The sequence below is a fragment of the Theropithecus gelada genome, chromosome 14 (genome assembly GCF_003255815.1).
Source record: "Theropithecus gelada isolate Dixy chromosome 14, Tgel_1.0, whole genome shotgun sequence".
Taxonomy (NCBI): Eukaryota; Metazoa; Chordata; class Mammalia; order Primates; family Cercopithecidae; genus Theropithecus; species Theropithecus gelada.
The window spans coordinates 48,152,333-48,176,212 of NC_037682.1; the positions used below are offsets into that span (position 1 = coordinate 48,152,333).

Sequence of the window (23,880 nt, forward strand, 5' to 3'; positions counted from 1 at the left end):
GAGATTGCGCCATTACACTCCAGTCTGGGTAACAAGAGCAAAACTCCATCTCAACAACAACAATAAAAAAAAACCAAAGTAACATGAGGCCAGGCGCGGTGGCTCATGCCCGTAATCCCAGCACTTTGGGAGGCTCAGGTGGGCAGATCACCTGCGGTTGGGAGTTTGAGACCAGCCTGACCAACATGGAGAAATCCTGTCTCTACTATAAATACAAAATTAGCTGGGCATGGTGGTGCATGCCTGTAATCCCAGCTACTTGGGAGGCTGAGGCATGAGAATCGCTTGAACCCAGGAGGCGGAGGTTGTGATGAGTTGAAGTCTCGCCATTGCACTCCAGCCTGGGCAACAAGAGTGAAACTCTGTCTCAAAAAAAAAAAAAAAAAAAAATAGTAACAACGAAAAGTTAAAAAGCGGGGGATGAAGTGAAAGTGTAAAGTATTTATTTTCTTTTTGCATGGTTGTTTATGCAATCAGTGTTGTCATCAATTTAAAATAAAATATTATTTGCAGGCCTCATGGTAATCTCAAATCTAAAAACATACAATTGATACACATACAAAAAAAGCAAGAGATTAGAGCATGCCACCAGAGAAAATCAGCTTCACGGAAAGGAAGACAGGAAGGAAGAAAAAGAAGACAGCAAAACAACCAGAAAAATAACGAAATGGCAGGAGTAAGTCCCTACTTATCAGTAATAATAACTTCAAAAGTAAATCAACTAAATTTTTCGATCAAGACATAGAGTGTCTGAATAGATGAAAAAACAAGACCCAATGATCTGTTGCCTAAAAGAAACACACTTCACCTATAAAGATATACAGACTGAAAATAAAGAGATGGAAACAGATATTCCCTGCCAATGGAAACCAAAAAACAGCAGGAGTAGCAGGAGCAGTACTTACATCAGACAAAACAGAGGTCAAGACAAAAACTAAGAAGAGACAAAGAAAATGATAAATGGGTCCATTGAGCAAGAAGATATAATGATTATAAACAGATATGCACCCAACACTAGAACATCCAGATATATTAAGCAAATATTATTAGACCTAAAGACAAAGACAGGCCTCAATGCAATAACAGCTGAAGATTTCAACACCCCACTTTCAGCATTAGACAGAACTCCCAGACAGAAAATCAACAAAGTAACATTGGACATAATCTACACTATAGATCAAATGGATCTAATAGATATTTAACAAACATTTCATCCAATAGCTATAGAGTACACATTTTTCTCCTTAGCACGTGGATCATTCTCAAAGATAGACAATATGGGCCAGGCACGGTGGCTCACACCTGTAATCCTAGCACTTTGGAAGGCCGAAGTGGGTGGATCACTTGAAGTCAGGAGTTCAACACCAGCCTGACCAATATGGTAAACTCCATCTCTACTAAAAAGATACAAAAATTAGCCGAGCGTTGTAACACACATCTTTAATCCCAGCTAGTCAGGAGGCTGAGACAAGAGAATCACTTGAACCCAGGAGGCAGAGGTTGCAGTGAGCCAAGATCGCCCCACTGCACTCTGGCCTGAGCAACAGATTGAGGCTCTGTCTCAAAAATAAATAAATAAATAGACAAATAGACAATATGCTAGGCCACAAAACAAGTCTTAAAACATTCTGCTGAGCATGGTGGCTCATGCCAGTAATTCCAGCACTTTGGGAAGCCAAGGTGGGCGGATCACTTGAGGTTGGGAGTTCAAGACTAGCCTGGCCAACATGGTGAAACCCCATCCCTACTAAAAATACAAAAATTAGCTGGGTGTGGTGGCATGCACCTGTAATTCCAGCTACTTGGGAGGCTGAGGCACAAGAATTGCTTGAACCTGGAAGGTGAAGGTTGCAGTGAGCTGACATAGTGCCACTGCACTCCAGCCTGGGCAACAGAACAAGACTTTGTCTCAAAAAAAAAAAAAAAAAATTCATAAAATAGAAATAATAGTAAGCATCTTCTCTGACCACAATGGAATAAAACTACAAATTGATAATAAGAGGAATTTTGGAAACTATACAAACACATGGAAATGAAACAGTATGCTCCCGAATAACCAGTAGGTCAATGAAAAAATTAAGAAGGAAATTGAAACATTTCTTGAAACAAATGATAATGGAAACAACATACCAAATGCAGTACTAAGAGGGAAATGTATAGTTATAACTGTCTGTATCAAAAAAAGAAGAAAAATCTCAATAACCTAATAGTGCATCTTAACTAGAAAAGCAAGAGCAAACTGAATCCAAAATTAGTAGAAGAAACGAAAAAATAAAGATCAGAGCAGAAATAAGTGAATATGAAATGAAGAAAACAATATAAAAGATCAATGAAACAAAAAGTTGGTTTTCTGAAGTTAAACAAAATTAACAAACCTTTAGCCACACTAAGAGACAAAGAGAGAAAACCCAAATAAATGAAATCAGAGATGAAAAAGGAGACATTACAACTGGTACTGCAGAAATTCAATGCATCATTAATGGCTACTATGAGCAACTATATGCCAATAAATTGGAAAATCTACAAGAAATGGACAAATTCCTAGACACATACAAACTACCAAGATTGAACTCGGAAGAAATCCAAAACCTGAACAGACCAATAACAAGTAATGAGATCAAGGCCATAATAAAAAGTCTCCCAGCAAAAAAATGCCCAGGACCCAATGGCTTCACTGCTAAATTCTACCAAACCTTTAAAGAAAAACTAATGCAAATCCTACTCAAACTATTCCAAAAACTAAAGGAGGAAGGAATACTTCCAAACTCATTTGAAAAGACTCGTACTATCCTGATACCAAAACCAGACAAAGTCACATCAAAAAAAGAAAAGTACAAGGCAATAGCTCTGGTGGATATCAATGCAAAAATACTCAACAAAATAATAGCAAACTGAGTTCAACAATACATTAAAAAGATCATACATCATGGCCAACTGGGATTTATCCCTGTGGTGCAAGGATGGGTCAAAATACACAAATCAATATGATATATCATATCAACAGAATGAAGAACAAAAACCATATGATCATTTCAATTGATGCTGAAAAAGCATTTGAAAAAATTCAACATCCCTTCATGATAAAAAACCCTCAAAAAATGGGTATAGAAGGAACATACCTTGATATAATAAAAGGCATATACGACAGACCCACAGCTAATATCATACTGAATGGGAAAAACTGAAAATCTTTCCTCTTAGATCTGGAACACAACAAGGATGTCCACCATCACCACTGTTATTCAATGTAATACTGGAAGTCCTAGCTAGATCAATCAGACAAGAAAAAGATATAAAGGGCATCCAAACTGTAATGGAAGAAGTCAAACTATCCTTGTTTGCAGATGATATGATCTTGTATTTGGGAAAAACCTAAAGACTCCACATACAAAAAAACTATTAGAACTGATAAATTTGGTAAATTTGCAGGATACAAAATCAACATACAAAAATCAGCAGCATTTCTATATGCCAACAATAAAACAATCTGAAAAAAGAAATTTAAAAATTAATCCCATTTACAATAGCCACAAATAAAATTAAATACATAGGAATTAACCAAAGAACTTAAGATCTCTATAATGAAAACTATAAAACACAGATGAAAGAAACTGAAGAGGATATCAAAAAATGGAAAGATATTCCATGTTCAAAGATTGAAATAATCTATGTTGTGAAAATCTCCATACTACCCAAAGCAATCTACAAATCCAATGCAGTTCATATCAAAATGTCCAATGACATTTTTCACAGAAATAGATAAAACAATCCTAAAATTTATGTGAAACTACAAAAGACCTAGAATAACCAAAGCAAAAAGAACAAAACTGAAGGAATCACATCATCTGACTTCAAATTATCCTACAGAACTATAGTCATCAAAACACAATCGTACTGGCATAAAAACAGACATACAGGCCCAATGGAACAGAATAGAGAACCCAGAAACAAACCCACACACCTACTGTAAACTCGTTTTTGAAAAGGGTGCCAAGAACATACATTGGGGAAAATACAATCTCTTCAATAAATGGTGCTGGAAAACTGAACATTCATATGCAGAAGAATGAAACTTGATACCTATATCTTGCCTTATACAAAAATCAAATCCAAATGGATTAAAGACTTAACTCTAAGACCTCAAACTATCAAACTACTACAAGAAAACATTGAGGAAACTCTCCAGAACATTGACCTGGACAAAACATTCTTGAGTAATACCCATAAGCACAGACAACCAAAGCAAAAATAGACAAATTAGATCACATCAAGTAAAAAAGCTTCTGCAGAGCAAAGCAAAAATTCAACAAAGTGAAGGGATAACCCACAGAATGAGGGAAAATATTTGCAAACTATGCATCTGATAAGGGATTAATAACTAGAATATATAAGGGGTTCAAACAACTCTATAGGAAATTATCTAATAATCTGACAGAAATGGGCAAAAGATTTGAGTAGACATATCTCAAAAAAAGACATTAAATGGCAAACAGGCATATGAAAAAGTGCTCAACATCACTGACCATCAGAGAAACACAAATCAAAACTACAATGAGATACCATCTCACCCCAGTTAAAATGGCTTTTATCCAAAAGACAGGCAATAACAAATGTTGGCAAGGATGTGGAAAAAAGGGAACCCTCGTACACTATTGGTAGGAATGTAAATTAATACAACCACTATGGAGAACAGTGTGGAAGTTCCTCAAAAAATTAAAAATAGAGTTAACATATGACCCAGCAATCTTAATGCAATCTTAATCCAAAAGAAAGGAAATTGGTATATCAAAGAGATATCTGTGTTTCCATGCTTGCTGCAGTACTGTTCACAATGGCTTAGATTTGGAAGCTAAGCATCCATCAACAGATAAATGGATAAAGAAAATGTGGTACTTATATACAATGGAGTATTACTTCAGCCATAAAAAAAGAATGAGATTGTCATTTGCAACACCATGGATGGAACTGGAGGTCATTACGTTAAGTGAAATAAGCCAGGCACAGAAAGACAAATATCACATGTTCCTACTTATCTGTGGGATCTAAAAATCAAAATAATTGAACTCGTGGAGATAGAGAACAGAAGGATGGTTACCAGAGGCTGGGAAAGGTGTGGAGTTGGGGAGTGGTGGGGACAGTTAACGGGTACCAAAAACAAATAGAATGAATAAAATCCAGTGTTTCATAGTACAACAGGGGGACTATAGTCAATAATAATTTAATTGTACATTTGAAAATAACTAAAAGAGTATAATTAGATTGCTTGTAACACAAAGGATAAATGCTTGAGGGGATGGATACTCAATTTTCCATTATGTAATTATTATACATCGCATGCCTCTACCAAAATATCTACGTACCCCGTAAATATATACACATACTATGTATGCACACACAATAAATTTTAATTATTAAAAAAAAAGAAAAAACTTATCTGAATACACCTTTTCTGTATAGATTCAATTTTTGGAAACGTGTTAATGTTTCACATACTCAAGAAAAGAAAATTAAAATCAACAAGACAGGAAAATCCTAAAACTTGAATAGAAAAACAGAAGTAAATAAATAGTACTTTTATTTTAAATGAATAAAATAACCCACGGAACAGAGAGGAAAAAATGGAACTAACCCAAGTAATTTTTGATCATAGTATTTGTACAATATGCCTTCATGTTAAAAATAACAAAATCTTTTTTTTTTTTTTTTTTTTTTTTTGAGACAGAGTCTTGCTCTGTCATCCAGGCTGGAGTGCTGGGGTGCAATCTCGGCTCACTGCAACCTCCATCTCCCAGGTTCAAGTGATTCTCCTGCCTCAGCCTTCCGATGAGCTGGGATTACAGGAATGTGCCACCACTCCCCCTGCTAATTTTTGTATTTTTAATGGAGACAGGGTTTCACCATGTTGGCCAGGTGTCAAACTCCTTATATCAGGTGATCCACCCACCTTGGCCTCCCAAAGTGCTGAGATGTTACAGGCATGAGCTACTGCACTGGCCCCAACAACAACAAAATCTAAACAAAATTTAAAGTCTTATTTTACAGAGGCATGGATTAGTATTCTGAAACTTCTTGTACATTCTAGGATTGAGTGAATAAATGAAATATTTTTAAGGAAAAGGGAGTTAGGTTTTGCATGAAATATGGCAAAAGATAGAATGCTAAGTTGAAATCAAAGTTGTTGCACATATGTTCATTGCAGCACTCTTTACAATAGTAAACACATAGAATCAACCTAAATGCCCAACCTAAATGAGTAGATAAAGAAATGTGGTACATGTACACCATGGAATACTATGCAGCCATAAAAAAGAACGAGATCACGTCCCCTGTGGGAACATGGATGAACCTGGAGGCCGGTATCTTTAGCAAACTAATGCAGAAACAGAAAACCAAATACTGCCGGGCGCGGTGGCTCAAGCCTGTAATCCCAGCACTTTGGGAGGCCGAGACGGGCGGATCACGAGGTCAGGAGATCGAGACCATACTGGCTAACTCGGTGAAACCCCGTCTCTACTAAAAAAATACAAAAAACTAGCCGGGCGCGGCGGCGGGCGCCTGTAGTCCCAGCTACTCGGGAGGCTGAGGCAGGAGAATGGCGTGAACCCAGGAGGCGGAGCTTGTAGTGAGCTGAGATCCGGCCACTGCACTCCAGCCCAGGCGACAGAGCGAGACTCCGTCTCAAAAAAAAAAAGAAAAAAAAAAAAAAGAAAACCAAATACTGCATGTTCTCACTTACAAGTGGGAGCTAAATAATGATAAACACATGGACACATAGAGAGGAACACACACTGGGGCCTATGGGAAGATAGAGGGCAGGAGGAGGAGGAGGATCAGGAAAAATAACTAATGGGTATGAGGGCTTAATACCTGGGTAATAAAATAATCTGTAAAACAAAACCCCATGACACAAGTTTATATATATAAACTATATAATAAACCTCAACACATACCCCTGAACTTTAAAAAATTAAAATGAAAAAAAAAAGAAGTCAGAGGTGTTGGATTGCAATTGGAGATATCAGTGTAAATTCATGAGTTTTAATACATATTGATAGATATGTAGAAATGAATATTATATAGGTGTGTATATGTGTGTATGTGTGCATGTATGTGTGTACATATACACATCCATATTATATACATATTATTTTAATTCCCCAGCTCTGTCATCTGACAAGACCTTGGAAGCAATGACACTGCAGTAGCAAGGAGCACATCCAGAGCCCAGATCTTGGTCTGCAGTACCGATCTCCACTAAAAGGAACCAGGGCTCCTCAGAAAAATGGGTCACTCTGGGTTGGGTCAGGGAAAGGATAAGGTAAGTCTTGAACATCCTGATATACTAAAAGTAAGAAAGTCTCCAAAGAATGATTTGGACATGTCAGAAGGACACAAAAGCCAGTCTGAAGAAACTCTCACTGGCCAAGTCTGAGACAATTTGAGTATGGAAACAATGATGGTAAAGATTAGAGCTTACTGAATAAAAGAAACAACGAGTCTACACCAATATAAATAGAAGGTCAAGGGGGAAGGAATAGCTTTTCATTACAGTAGAAAGCCAACTAACAAATGTAGAAGGGATGATCAGGTTAGAAAATCTCCATTTGTCTACCATCACAGTAATAATTCTAGCTAGAATCATCAATGGACATCATAATACATTCACATATTCTTGAAGTATTTTTTTAAATTTTTTTATTTTTAGAGACAGGGTCTCATTACATTGCCCAGACTGGTATCAAACTCCTGGGCTCAAGCTGTCCTCCTGCCTCCTAAGTAGCTGGGCCTACAGGTGGGCACCACCATGCTCAGCTCCGATATGTTTAAAGAGTGCACATATTTTTAACGGTGGATTTATAAATTGGTATAAGTCTTTTGAAAAGCAATTTTGCAGAAGAATTCGCCCTCCTCTATCCCTCTACTTATATCAGTGTAGACTCATGTCTTCTTGTTTTATTCAATAAGTTCTAATCCTTATCATCATTATTTCCATGTTCAAATTGTCCCAGATTTGGCCAGTGGGAGTTTCTTCAAACTGACTTTTGTGTCTTTGTGACATGTCTGTATCATTCTTTAGGGACTTCCTTGCTTTCAGTATAGGATGTTCAAGCCTTAAAAGCCTTAAAAATATTCCCTGGGTCCTGGTAATGCTACACTGAGAATCTACCCTATAAAACAACCCTAATCACATAAAAAGCTTTATACAAAAATGTATTTGTAGCAGCATTTTCTTTTTAAAATAGCATTAAAAAATGAAATAATCTAAATGTCTGACCCTGAAAAAATGTTTATATGCCTCCATAGCTTTTAAAATAAGGCTTACAAATATTACGTGAAAAGATTTTTGATATGATGTTGAATGAATTTTTTTTTTTTTAAGCTGACTTCTGTCTGGGTACAGTAGTCACATCTGTAATCCCAGTACTTTGGGAGGCCAAGGCGGGCAGATTGCTTGAGCTCAGGAGTTCAAGACCAGCCTGGGCAACACGGCAAGATCCTGCCTCTATTAAAAATACAAAAAAAAAAAGAAAGATCCAGGCATGGTGGTGCATGCCTGTGGTCTCAGCTACTCAGGAGGCTGAGGTGAGAGGATCACTTGAGCCGGGGTGGGTTGAAGGGGGTGGGGGCAGAGGTTGCAGTGAGCTAAGATCACACCACTGTACTCCAGCCTGGGTGACAGAGCGAGAACCTGTCTTTACTTTTCCTAAAATTATTTAAAAAAAAAAAAAAAAAAGGCTGACTTCTTTCCAGGCACAGTGGTTCACACATTTTGGGGAGGCTGAGGCAGGAGGATTCCTTGAGCTCAGGAGTTCGGGACTAGCCTGGGCAATATAGTGAGACCCGGTCTGTATTTATAAAATAAAGAAACAAAAACTGACTTCTGATTCTTTCACTATGGTGGGCTAGACAAGATACTTTTTAAAATACGAAAGGTAAAATATTAACTTTACGTCAAAAAATCTGGTAGACACCACCTTAGCAAAATGATTAAAGCTACCATTACCAGTTATGGGGATCCTCAACATGTGCCTTCTAACAGGATACACTGAGCATCTCTTCTGTGGTATTCAAGGGACACTGTACAACATAATAGTCTGTCCTCTTGAAAAATCGTTTCAGATTGAAGGAGACTAGAAAGACATTACAACTGAATTCAGTCTATCATCTTGGATTTTCTTTTGTTATAAAGGATATTGTTGGGAAAATTGACAAAATCTCACTAAGTCTAGAGATCGGAGAAGAGTACCATGTGTGTAGTATTGATAATTTTACTGTAATTATATAAGGTAAATCCTTGTTTGCAAAAAATAAACACTCAAGTATGTTAGGTTAAAGTGGCATGATGTGTAATTTACTCTCAAGCAATTCAAAACTTTATATATATGTACATATATACATATGTTTTTATATATACATACATATACATACGTACATACATTACAACATAATTGTATGTTATACATATACACACATAGAGATTAAAAATAGGAAGGAAAAAGAGAGAAAGATAAAGCAAACATAGTTAAATCTGGTTGAAATGTATTCAGGGATTTCCTGTCTATTCCTGCAACTCTTGTAAATCTGAAATTACGTCAAAATGTTAAGTATGTAATTATCTATTGATCTTCTAGTCTACCAGACACACTAAAGGGAATGTATATACAAATAATTTTAGCATTCTTCTTCTTCACCAAAGGCAAGAAACATTTCAAACGTTAAGACAAAAAACCAATACAAAAAGAGGTTGACTTGGCCGGGCGCGGTGGCTCAAGCCTGTAATCCCAGCACTTTGGGAGGCCGAGACGGGCGGATCACGAGGTCAGAAGATCGAGACCATCCTGGCTAACACGGTGAAACCCCGTCTCTACTAAAAAATACAAAAAACTAGCCGGGCGAGGTGGCAGGCGCCTGTAGTCCCAGCTACTCGGGAGGCTGAGGCAGGAGAATGGTGTAAACCCGGGAGGCGGAGCTTGCAGTGAGCTGAGATCCGGCCACTGCACTCCAGCCTGGGCGACAGAGCGAGACTCCGTCTCAAAAAAAAAAAAAAGAGGTTGACTTTTCTGATGTCAAACTACAGGGCCAACTGTCCCAATTTGCCCAAAAATGTCTGGTTTTAGCAATGAAAAGTTCCACATCCTTGGAAATTCCTTAGTCCTGGGTAAACTAGAATAGCTGTTCACCCTTTCTCAAACAATTTTCTGGACAATTAAAATTTTAATTTAAACAGTAATCTTTTCAGTTTTTATGTAGAAAAAGACTATGTTCTTTCTTCCATCCATTTTGGTTGGTGCCTCTCAACTATTCTTTTCAAGTTGTCTAAGCATTCATTCAAACACAGTTGACTGTGTTACAAGTTGATATACTTTTCTGGAGCAATCTGCCAAGATATACTGAGAAATTTAAAAAACTGTTCATAAATCTTAAGAATAGTTCTATTCCTGGGAGTTAATCCCAGGGAAATCATTATAGATTGCCCAAAAATGTGCGGAGAAATGGATAGTCATCATAGTGTCATTACAGTAAAATACTGGAATTTACCCAAAATGTCTAAATCTGGAGAAATAGATATATAAATTATGCTACAGCCATATAACTGCATGTTAGGTAGCCATTTTAAAAATCATGTTTTTGAAGAATGATATTTAAAAAGTTTGTGAAATATTGTTAAATTTTTAAAAAGTATTTCATCAACATACAAAGTCATTTATACAGCATGAAGCCATTTTAAAAAATACATAAATATGACTGGCCTGATGCAGTGGCTCACGCCTGTAATCCCAGCACTTTGGGAGGCCGAGGTGGGCGGATCATGAGGTCAGGAGTTCAAGATCAGCCTGGCCAAATGGTGAAACCCCGTCTCTACTAAAAATACAAAAATTAGCCAGGTGTGGTGGCAGGCACCTGTAATCCCAGTTACTTGGGAGGCTGAGGCAAAGAATTGCTTGAACCCGGGAGGCGGAGGTTGCAGTGAGCCGAGGTAGTGCCACTGCACTCCAGCCTGGGTGACAGAGCAAGACTCTGTCTCAAAAATAAATAAATAAATAAATATGAATATATGTATATGTGTGAATTTAAAATGAGACAATACATTGTTTACATACTGTATGCTATATGTGAATATACTATATATACAAACTGCATACTATTCCAAATTAACATAATACAATGCATAACCTGAGAATCTACCTCTGAGCAGTAAAATTATAGGTGAATTCTAATTTATTCTTTCAATGTATCTATATTTCTAATTTTCAATAATGAATCCTATTTTATACTTTGAAAAAAAGTATAATTTTTAAAAGACTTCTAATTTTATGCAGTGTGATTATAAACAAGAAATAAATTGCTACAAGCTTTCCAAGAAATCAAGTTCATTATTTTATAGTGACATTTATACAAAAAATCCAAGATAGTAAGACTATACATGCAAACATAATGGGGAATAAAAGTTAAAAGTACAATAGACTGACGCAGAATTTGTTGAACCATACATCTCATATAGAGTAGGTTCTATTACCTCCCAGCTATCCGGCTCCAAGAATTCTTTTTTTTCTGTGGCTTTCAAAAACTCCTCCAGAGTCACCAATCTGTCTTTGTTAGTATCAACCTGATTAAAAGAAAATGTATACATAATACAAAGTAAATCTTTCTCATATTATTTAGACACTATCAACTGTCTTGTAATAGATGCCACTACATAAACATACAGAAATTAGGACTCACCTAACATCCACAGAAACTGGAGGAAAAAAAATAACAGAGCACTCAACATTATACTAGAATTACAAAATAAATATCTTTCTCTTCTATATAATTCAAATTGGAAAATATGAGATATCTATATACCTAATGCCCCCAAAACCACTAAGTTTCAGTCAGCTGATCTGAGTGGTTGACTGGTATCGTCTTCGTACTTTACCATAATATGTATAATCCCTCTTGAAGCCAAGTTCTTCAGTAAGAAAAAGAACCATTCTAGAAAGAGGACAGTTTTAGCCAAGAGTAAAGGAGGTTAAACTAAAATGCTCTCAACACTTTTTCTTAAAAAAACACAATTACCTAAATCAAAACTAAAGCTGACAACCTCTCCAAATCCTCTTGCATAGCTGTTACAGCCTGTGGCAAATTTCGTTACAAAGGTGTACTGTATAATGGTCAAAGAAATTCACTTGATAGTTGGGATGTCAGCAGTCAACAGACATCCCAATTTAGCATTTACAGTTCAAAAATTCAGATGAAAGTTACTGAAGCAAAATAGTGGGATTCAGTTACCCTGCATATGATGCCTATATCAGAGTTTTTGGCTTAGAGGGAGGAGAGGCAGAGCAAGAACTACAGAGAAAGGCAAATATTTAAATGAGGGTAGCCATTAGATGGACCATGGACATCTAAGCACAGACTCAGTGGAAGTAAGACCTTGTGATGATCTAAAAAGGAGTATTCCAGAAAAAAGAAATATTAAGTCCAAATGCTCTAAAATGGGAACAAGCTTGATGAGAGGTAAACATCAGAAGGCCAGTGTGGCCAGAAGAGAGAGAGTCACAGAGCGCAAGGCAAGGATGAAGTCACGAATCTTTCGGAAATAGGAGGGATTTGGGATCATATTATGAGGGAAATTGCAAGCCATTGAAGTATTCCTATGCAAGAGAGCACATGACCTGATTTATGCTTTTAAGAGCTTACTCTGCCTACTTATGAAGAAGAGTCTGCAGTGGGGTAAGGAACAGAAGCAGAGATGCCAGTTAGGAGACTTGCTTGGACTTGATTGGTATTAAATAGTAGTGGAAGTGGGGGGAAGTGGTCAAATTCTGGATCTGTTTGAAAGATAGATCAAATAGAACTTATAGAGGAAATGCAGGATATGAGGAAAGAAGTTAAGGATGACTTAGCCTGAGCAACTAGATGAATTATGATTAATCTGTTGAAATGAAAAAGGCTGAGGAAGGAACAGATCTGGGTTTGAAGAAGATGTGAGTTAAACACAAGGAGAACTGTCAAGCAGATACAACCCTGGAACTCAGAGAAAGGAGACAGCTGAAGATAAAATAATTGAACTCACCAGCATACATGCAGATATAGAGCATATATAGAGACATGGGACTCCACACTACCACCTAAGGAGAGAATGAAGCTAGAAAGAAGAACATGGCCAAGGGATAGGAGCAGGGCAATGCAACATGTAGAACTTGGAAACAGGAAGAAGAGCTAGCAAAGAAGAGAGAGTGGGGTATGAAGAAATTGAGGAGGTGTGGTTTCCCAAAAGTGAAGAAACCATTTCAAGAAAGAGGGAGGCATCAACTGTATCAAATGTTGCCAAGGGGTCAAGTAAGATGAGACCACTGGACTTGACAAGATAGAGGTCATCCAATGGGAGGATTTTTAAATGGAATGATTGAGGCTACAGCACAGATTAAGACGAAAAGGAAAGGTGAAGAATTAACAGGAAGAAGAAGAATAGACAACTCTTTGAAGAGAAACAGAGAAATGAGGCAGTAACCAGAGGTTGTTTTTTGTTTTTGTTTTTCAGTACTGAAAAAAGGGTTTGGTTTGGTTTGGTGTGGTGTGGTGTGGTTTGGTTTGGTTTTGAGATGAAGTCTTGCTGTGTAACCCAGGCTAGAGTACAGTGGTGTAATCTTGGCTCACCGCAAACTCTGCCTGCTGGGTCCAAGAGATTCTCATGCTTCAGCCTCCTAAGTAGCTGGGATTATAGGTATACAGCACCACACCCGGCTAATCTTTGTATTTTTAGTAGACACGGGATTTCACCATGTTTGCCAGGCTGGTCTCGAGCTTCTGACCTCAAGTGATCCACTTGCCATGGCCTCCCAAAGTATTGGGATTACAGGCGTGAGCTATCATGCCCAGCCCAAAAAAAAAGGTTTTATACCTGACATGCAGTAACATCTTTATCTTTTAGAATATTTTAAAGTAGTTGCAAATTATTTTATTCATACTAAAGGCATCTAGTATAATAATCTGGATCAAAAATGCAAACTTCAGCCTGGACAACATAGCAAGACCTTGTGTCTCCAAAAATTAAAAAGTTAGCTGGCAGCCTGGGCAACATGGCAAAAGACATACCATCTCTTAAAAAAAAAAAAAAAAAAAAAATTTCGATCTGGTGTGGGGGCTCATGCCTGTAACCCCAGCCAGCACTTTGGGAGGGCGAGGTGGGTGGATCACTTGAGGTCAGGAGTTCAGGACCAGCCTGGCAAACATAGTGAAACCCCATCTCTACTAAAAATACAAAAATCAGCCAGGTGTGGTAGTGCATGCCTGCAATCCCAGCTACTCAGGAGGCTGAGGCAAGAGAATCACTTGAACTTGGGAGGCGGAGGTTGCAGTGAGCGAAGATCGCACCACGGCACTCCAGCCTAGGTGAAAGAGTGAGACTGTGTCTCAAAAACAAACAAAAAAGGCTGGTGGCTCACACCTGTAATCCCATCTATAATCCGAGCACTTTGGGAGGCCAAGGTGGATGGATCACCTGAGGTCAGGAGTTCAAGAGCAGCCTGGCCAACATGGGGAAACCCTGTCTCTACTAAAAATAAAAAATAAAAAACAGGTGTGGTGGTGGGTGCCTGTAATCCCTGCTACTCAGGAAGCTGAGGCAGGAGAATCACTTGAATCTGGGAGGTGGAGGCTGCAGTAAGCCGAGATCATGCCACTGCACTCCAATGTGGGTGACAGAGTGAGACTCCATCTCAAAAAAAAAAAAAAAAAAATTAGCTAGGCATGGTGGCTCCAGCTGGTGGTCCCTCCTCAGTCTCAGGAGGCTGAGACAGTAGGATTGCTTCAGCCCAGGAGGTTGAGGCTGCAGTGAGCCATGATTGCACCACTGTACTCTAGCCTGGGCAACAGAGCAAGACTCTGTCTCAAAAAAAAAAAAAACAAAAAACAAAAAAAACCGCAAACTCCATTTAAATATAAATTCTGTATATTTTCCATCTTAAAGTAAGATTTATTGCAAGAATTAAATAATATATAGAAATAATATATTATCTTAAACTTTTAAAACATACCTCATTCATTACATGTTCCCTCATTCTAAGCCTTTCTTCTTCCATTTCTACCATATCATCCTCTTCATTTTTAGGGTCATATACTTTCTCTAACTAAAAAGAAAAATTTCAAATGAACATGAAAGGAAAGAAAGTAACAAGAAAAAAAAGAAAGAGAACAAGAACATTGAATACTTAATAAACTCATTTACCTCTTTAGTAAATAGGGCTTCTAATTCTTGTTCATCCAGGAATCCATCACTATTAACATCTAAAGTTTAAAAGTTACAAATGCAAAAATAGATTTTAATACCTTAGAAAATAATTAAAATACAATGATTTATAAAAGGTTTACAAAAGTAGTACTGATGTGAGCATCAATAGACTGCAGAAAAGCATTTCTTTTTTTTCATGAAGCTTTAGATCAGCTCAACTGATAAATATGCTATATTTATTTGTAACTCATAATTATTTGTGAGGAAAGCATATCTTGACTATTTTTTCCAAAAACACAAAGTAAAGCAATATTCTATGAGAGTAGAAGTAAAATGTAATATTATAGTATAAAGCCTATCAGATATAACCTAGCTAGTCACAGTATACAGTTTTCAGTTTACAGAGAACTCTGCAATAATTCATATGACTCAACAGTAAAAGCCAGTATAAAGACACAGCTACTGATCTAAAATTTTATACTGCAGGTGAGCAACAAAGACTATCATATTACCCTAGAAAAACTCTAATCATTTACTCTCACTAGATAACTCAATAGCAGACTTTGGCAGAAATCAATTAAGAAGAAAGCAAATATTTTTTCAAACAGCAGATATAAATATTAATATTTGTATCAAATTGTTACCATGTAATTTGAAAAATGTCTTGGGGTCAAAGTCATTAGGATCCAATCCATCAGTCTCTTCCCATACCTCTTTTAGTTGATCTTTGCTTCCCTGTGAACCAATTTAAAAAAAAATTGCTCAAAACAAAATATAATCTATCTGTATAGACTCAAAATATAAATTTGAGGAACTCTGCATAAGAATCAAGATTTCAGTACTAATAACACGATAAAATTCCGCTGATACAAAGAAGTATCTTTATCTAAAAATGGTTTCATAAAGTCACAATCCTTACTGGATGATTAACTTTAGGGTGATTTTCATGCTTTTTCTTCATTTCTTCAAATTTAGACTCTTCTTCTTTTCTCTTTTCTTCATTCAATGTTTTTAAATATTCTCTCCTTTCATGTTCCTTCATCATTTCATATTTTTTAAATTCTTCATGTCGAGTCTTGTCATAGTGTTCCAGATCACTTGTTGCCTGAAATGCAATAATGCATTTAAGTTAAATAAAAACATGCATTTGAAAAATGTAAATAAAGCCATTCTTGAATATAGCATACTCTTGAACAGATGTGGTACAGGAAAGCAAAAACATACTGGATTCCTCTTTTTTAATTCTACCATTTAATTTTAGTCAAGTTTTTTCTTTTTTTTTTTTTGTTTTTTGAGACAGAGTTTCACCCGTCACCCAGGCTGAAGCGCAGTGGCATGATTTCAGCTCACTGCCACCTCCGCCTCCTGGTTCAAGTAATTATCCCACCTCAGCCTCCTGAGGCCTCTTGAGTAGCTGGGATTACAGGCACTTGCCACCACCCCCGGCTAATTTTTGTATTTTAAGTAGAGACAGGGTTTCACCATGTTGGCCAGGCTGGTCTTGAACTGCTGACCTTGGGTGATCCACCCACCTCAGCCTCCCACTGTTGGGATTACAGGTGTGAGCCACCATGCCCAGCAATTTTCGTCATTATTATTACCAGAGATGTAGGTATTCAAATAAACTAAAAGTTCAAAGCTAGCCCCAACTTTAAGAAACTCATCATAAGCAACTAGTATATAAGTTGATTTCAGAAAAAAAAGAAGAAAGGAACTATATCAAATCTAGACAGTATAGAAAACTAAAATAGCTTCTAACCATTGAACTCATCTAATACTTGCCAGGTTAGAACTAATTCCATTCACATATAATGTGAGAGGTCCACAAACTCTTATCTAAAATCTCTGAGGCCAGATGTGCTTCAGAATTTTCTACCTTAAAGAAAGGGAATATGGCACATATGCCATATTATGGAATATCCCTGTAGCATCTGTAATCAAACAGACTAGTATTTCTTAAGCAAAATCTATAAATACTCACACTAAGTAGGTTAAATAAAAACTGTAAATAGTATTACTGTAGTTGGTTTATTCAGGTCAGGTTTCAGTTTTTACAACTTTTGGATTTAGGAATTGTGGATAAGGGATTTTAGACCTGTATGTACATATTAATATCTGTATTAATAAGGGTTAATCTACCTTCCTTTAAAGTTCTTCAACAGAATATATAAAAGTTATATTTCCATTTCATTGGGTTTACTTGTCAAATTACAAAACCTCAAAGGCACAATAAAGACAAAACTTTTTGGAATTATTCTCACCGCTTTGATTAGCATATCTAAATCTGTGGATTCAAACTTGTCAGGATTCAGGTGGTTTAGGTGATCAAATTGTTTTAGAAGAGCTTGGTGGTCCATGCCTATATCTGAAAGAAAATGAGAAAACTGTAAATGATCAATTTCTAGAAGCTAGAAAAATTATAATAATTATACATAAGAAAAAGATTTCATATTTATTCCTACAGGATTTTATAAGGAAATACAAAGTTTTAGAATAAAGGCTTATATTTACTTTATGAATACTGCATATGTTATTCTAGTCAAAGGTAGTGTCCTTGAACCTAGAGTGGAATACAATTTAATATGTGTATTTTTTAAAATTCTCTCTCCTTATTTTTTTAATTTATTTTTTTTGAGACATGGTCCCGCTCTGTCACCCAAGCTGGAGGGCAATGGTGCAATCATGGATCACTGCATCCTGGACCTCCTGGGCTCAAGCAATCCTCCCACCTCAGCTTCCCAAGTAGCTAGGACAACAGGTGTGCACCACTATGCCTGGCTAATTTCTTGTTTTTAATTTTTGGTAGAGACGGGGTCTCACTGTATTTCCCAGGCTGGTCTTGAATTTCTGGCCTCAAGTGATCCTCCCACCTCAGCCTCTCAAAGTCCTGGGATTACCATGCCTGGCCTTATGCTTTATTTATTTATTTATTTATTTATTTATTTATTTATTTATGATGGAGTCTTGTTCTGTCGCCCAGGCTAGAGTGCAGTGGCAAAATCTCTGCTCAATGCAAGCTCCGCCTCCCGGGTTCATGCCATTCTCCTGCCTCAGCCTCCTGAGCAGCTGGGACTACAGGCACCTGCCACCAGCCCGGCTAATTTTTTGTATTTTTAGTAGAGACAGGGTTTCACCATGTTAGCCAGGATGGTCTTGATCTCCTGACTATGTGATCCGCCTGCCTCGGCCTCCCAAAATGCTGGGATTACAGGCGTGAGGCACCGCGCCCGGCCTTGCATATTTTAATGTTATATCTAAAACAACTACTTGACTATCAGCATAGTTAATAACAAACCCTTTTTAATTATCTTAAAACTACTAAATATCCTGCTTTTAATTAGATAAACTCTAATACAGTGTCCTTATCAAAGTTTTAAGGAGAATTTCTAAAAATAATTGCTCTAAAGCTTACATGAAAGAATTCCTCGTATATTGCCCCAATGGATCCCTTATGAAACAAAAAAAATCTAATTTAGGTAAACTCCTTTTAATTATGACTTATTTTTAAGGAAATATCAATTTTTTTAACTTTTAAAAAACAAGTTACAATTTACTACAGTGAAATGGGTGAAGTGATGCTGGATTGTTTCAGTTGTATTACATAGTGGACACATGTAATGATACACAATGGATATACATACAAGACAGCTCACCAGAAACAACACAATAGAGCCCTTATAGAATTGAGCAAAATGGGTACATTGTCGAAGTTGTTGGAAATCAGCTCTCACTTAGGAAAAAGGAATATACAAATATGGAATGGTGAAAAGCAAGAAAGAAATTGGTAGATATGAATGGGAATTAGCATTATCTGTGTGAACTCAGCATTTCTAAAATATGTACATTTAGCATGTATATGCATATGTTTCACATGTATATGAATATGTATGTGTGTATATATGTGTATATGTATATAGACATGCATGTTTCCTAGCTCTGTGCAATTAAGGTGCCAAGAAAATACACTCCAGTAGCAAGGAGCGTACCTAGTGCCAGCTCTTGATCTAAAATATAGTTGCCTATTAAGAAAAACCAGTGCTCCTCAGAGAAATGGCTCATTCCACAGCTGGGGCAGGGTAGGTACAAGTTGATCCTGGAACATGTTGTTATGCCAGAAAGTGAAGAACTGCTAAATCTGGTTCAACCAAGTTTTCACTGAATTCTAAGTATGGCACTGTACTAGCAGTTCTACTTATGAAGAAAATACTTGTTTTTAAGACTTAGCCCTAAAAAAATATGACCAGACAGTGAAATATATAAAAAGACCCTTAACCTCACTCAAAATAAGATAAATACATATTAAAACTGCACTGTTATACTATCTAACAGAATGGAAAATTCCTAAAGTTTGATGACATATGCCATTAGTAACGTTGTGAGGAATTACTGCTGGTGGATATGTGTATTGATACAACCTCTATGGAGGCAAATGTGGCAATATCTATCAAAATTACAAATATATATAATTTGATTTGGCAATTCCACTGTGGGGAAATTATCCTACAGATAATCTTATATGGATACACAGTGACATATATACAAGATAGTTCACTAGAAATAACCTAAATGTCAATTGACAGGGGCCTGGCTAAATAAATTATAGTATATCCATATAATGGAGTTCTATGCAGCTGTAAAAAAAAAAAAAAAAAAAAGAGAGACAGAGAGAGAAGTGGTCTCTATGTACTAATACAGAAAGATATTCAAAATATATTATTAAAAGAAAAACAATGTACAAAAATGTGTATTTCCTTTTGCATAAAAAGAGAGGGACAATAAAAATATTTTATTTGTATTTGCTTACATACAAATAAAGAAACTCAAGAGTCAGGCACAGTGGCTCATGCCTATAATCCCAGCACTTTGGGAGGCTGAGGCAGGAGGATCACTTGAGACCAGGAACAGGAGTTCAAGACCAGCCTGGACAACACAGCAAAACCTCATCTCAAAGTAACTTAAAAATAAATAAATAGATAAACCCAAGAAGGATAGTTATGGGGACATTGGGAACTGACAGAATACAAAAGTATCAGGTAGATTTTTGCTCTATATTTTCTACATTTGAACCACGTGAATAAGCCAGGCATGATAGCTCATGCCTGTAAACCCAGCACTTTCAGAGCCTGAGGCAGGTGGATGACTTGATCCCAGGAGTTCAAGACCAGCCTGGGCAACACAGCCAGACTCCATCTCAATAAAAAGAAACAAAAAAAAACTGCCTACTTTAAAAATTACCCCCTTCCCTAAAATTAAGACTATGTAAGCCCTTTCTCAAAGTATCAGATATTTCAATTCATACTGAACCAATGAGAAAATATTCCTTAGTTTCTAAGTTACATCAGACTGTTTTCTTTCTTTTTTTTTTTTTGAGACAGAGTCTCGCTCTGTCACCCAGGCTGGAATGCAATAGCGTGATCTTGGTTCACTGCAACCTCTGCTTCCCAGGTTCAAGTGATTCTCCTGCCTCAGCCTCCTGAGTAGCTGAGATTATAGGCATGTGCTACCATGCCCAGCTAATTTTTGTATTTTTAGTAGAGACAGGGTTTCGCCATGTTGGCCAGACTGGTCTTGAACTCCTGACCTCAGATGATCCACCCACCTCAGCCTCCTAAAGTGCTGGGATTATAGGCATGAGACACCATGCCCAGCCTAGACTGTTTTCTTTATGCAATGAAATTCAGTACCCATCTTGGAATGAAGAGGATACTGTTAAGACTGAGGGGATGGAAGTTGTCCCAGGGATAGAAATCTCCACACATCTTAGGCCTGGCTTCAAGTATGGAATTACCTTGCATGCCTAAGTACCCCAAGTAGCATGGCATGATTCAATTTACTTCTCATTGATATCCTTAATTTCAAGATGATGAGTATTTGGTATTTGTTTTCTAAGATTATATGTTTAAAACGTAGATTACTATACTTTTTCCCAGAGCCAGAATCTCTAGAGGTGAGATCTAGCAATCTATATTTCTAAAAAGATTTCTCGGAGATTCTGGTGCATGCAATCTGAAGTTTTAGAACTACCATTCCAAGAGTTAAATGTTCAGATGTTTATTAATGACAACAAACCACCCAGATAACCAACCTATGGGAGGATATCACAGGGATGTATGAACCAGCTTGAAAGATCTCCCACTGGCTAAATCTACTCCTTGATTTTGACTCATAATGAGAAAGTTCATTCCAAGGTAATACAGGAAATTCACCCATGCTGTCACATAGTACTTTTATGATTTTATTTTCTACATTTAAATCTTTAATTCATTTACAATTATTCTGATAAAGCATTATAAGAGATATGGCTTTAACTATACCTTTGTCCAAATGGCTAGCAAGTTATACCAAGACTACTTAGTTAAAAATTTGTTGGGTGTGGTGGCTTACACCTATAATTCCTGCACTTTAGGAGGCCAAGGCAGGAGGATCATTTGAGGCTGGGAGTTCCCTCAAACCAGCCTGGAGAACACAGTGAGACCTTGTCTCTATAAAAAAATTAATTAATTAAAAAAAATAAATTAGCCAGGCATGGTGGCACACTCCTGTAGTCATAGCTACTCAGGAGGCTGAAGTGTGAGAATCTCTTGAGCCCAGGAGTCTGAGGGTGCAATGAGCTATGATTGCACCACTGTACTCCAACCTGGGCAAGAGTGAGACCTGTCTAAAAAAAATAAATTAATAATAATAAAAATAAAAATCTATATCCCACTAATAATAAGATACCACCTTTATATTAAACTAAATTATATTGTGTATTTAACTCTACTTCTGCAATGTCTATTGTGTTTCACTGATCATTCTACTTTTCTGCCTAAGCCATACAGTTTTAATGACTGAGGCTTAGTGACATAATTTAATATTTAATATTAAAGATTTAATAGATATTAAAGATTTGATTTCTAATATGTAGTCCTTCACTGTTCTTTTTCAGAAGTATCTCAGTTTTCTTACTTGTGTCCTTTTTCTTTTTTTTTTTTTGAGACAGAGTCTCACTCTGTCACCCAGGCTGGAGTGCAATAGTGTGATCTTGGTTCACTGCAACCTCTGCTTCCCAGGTTCAAGTGATTCTCCTGCCTCAGCCTCCTGAGTAGCTGGGATTATAGGCATGTGCTACCATGCCCAGCTAATTTTTGTATTTTTAGTAGAGACAGGGTTTCGCCATGTTGGCCAGACTGGTCTTGAACTCCTGACATCAGATGATCCACCCACCTTGGCTTCCCAAAGTGCTGGGATTACAGGTGTGAGCCACCATGCCTGGCCTACTCGTGTCCTTTTTCACGTGCACTTTAAAAATTTCACTTGGCTAGTGCCAGAAAAATAATGTATATATTTTTAGTTGGATTGTGTTTAAATTATACATTAATCTAGAGAAAATTGACATGTTTATAACATTGAGTCTTTGCCTCAAAAAGTAATTGTGTCCTCCCACTTGTTCAAGTCTACTTTTGCATCCTTCATGAGTATTTTAAAGTTTTTGTCTGTCAGTTTTGCACATTTCTGAATAGGTTTATTCTGGACATTTTATCTTTGTTGCTATTGTAAATGGAGTCCTCTTCTTCCATTCTATGTTCTAACTGGCTGTTATGTACATATGGAAAATATTGATTTCTACGGATTAAGTTTACCATTATTTTCCTATTGAGGGGCTCAATTTTCCTATTGTTTATAGTAAATGTTTCCATTAATTATTTTCGGTGTTCCACATATATATAAACATCATATCATCTGTGAAAAAGGATGGTTTTATCACCTCCTTTCCAATTACTTTATCTCCAGATTCTTTTTATTTGTATAAATGTTTTGGCTAGGTCAGGCATGGTGGCTAACGTCTGTAATCCCAGCATTTTGGGAGGCCGAGGCGGGTGGATCACCTGAGGTCAGGAGTTCGAGACCAGCCTGACCAACATGGTGAAACACTGCCTCTACTAAAAATAAAAAATCAGCCGGGAGTGGTGGCAGGTGACTGTAATCCCAACTACTCAGGAGGCTGAGGCAGGAGAATCCCTTGAACCCAGGAGGCGGAGGTTGCAGTGATCTGAGACTATGCCACTGCATGCTCCAGCCTGGGTGACTTGAGACTCCGTCTCAAAAAAAATAAAAAATACAATAAAAATTAAAAAATTAAAAAATATATTTTGGCTTGTACCTCCAAAGCAATGCTATTTAGTGGTGGTTACTGTGGACAACACTGTCTTGTTTCTAATTTCAGTCAGGATACACACTTGTGCTTCCCCACTAAGTATGATGTAACTGAGTTAGATATAGCTGATTGTGTTATAGAAGTTATCTATTAATTAGTATTTTATTACTTTAAATTATGAATTGGTGTTCAATTTTGTCAAATGGATTTTCTGCATCCATGGAGACAGCCATATGACTTATAAATTTTTTTGTGTGTTTTTTTGAGACAGTCTTGCTCTGTCACCCAGGCTGGAGTACACTGACGTGATCTCAGTTCACTACAACCTCTGCCTCCTGGGCTGAAGAGATTCTCCTGCCTCAGCCTCCTGAGCAGCTGGGATTATAGGCACGTGCCACCACACCCAGTTGATTTTTGTATATTTAGTAGAGACAAGGTTTCACTATGTTGGCCAGGCTGGTCTCAACCTCCTGACCTCAGGTGATCCACCCGCCTTGGCCTCCCAAAGTGCTGGGATTATAGGCGT

General features: G+C 37.1%; 1 protein-coding gene across 2 annotated transcripts in view; it reads right to left on the reverse strand.

Moving 5' to 3' along the window:
• NUCB2 (nucleobindin 2) overlaps window positions 1-23,880 on the reverse strand; it is a 92,245-nt gene that overhangs the window by 19,181 nt on the left and 49,184 nt on the right. For both annotated transcript variants that reach the window (XM_025357964.1, XM_025357966.1), the window contains 6 exons: window positions 17,479-17,582; window positions 16,137-16,322; window positions 15,862-15,952; window positions 15,215-15,273; window positions 15,024-15,116; window positions 11,519-11,608 (listed from right to left, as the gene is read on the reverse strand). In XM_025357964.1, coding sequence (XP_025213749.1) covers window positions 11,519-11,608; window positions 15,024-15,116; window positions 15,215-15,273; window positions 15,862-15,952; window positions 16,137-16,322; window positions 17,479-17,582 — 623 coding nt within the window. The remainder of the gene's footprint in view (window positions 1-11,518; window positions 11,609-15,023; window positions 15,117-15,214; window positions 15,274-15,861; window positions 15,953-16,136; window positions 16,323-17,478; window positions 17,583-23,880) is intronic.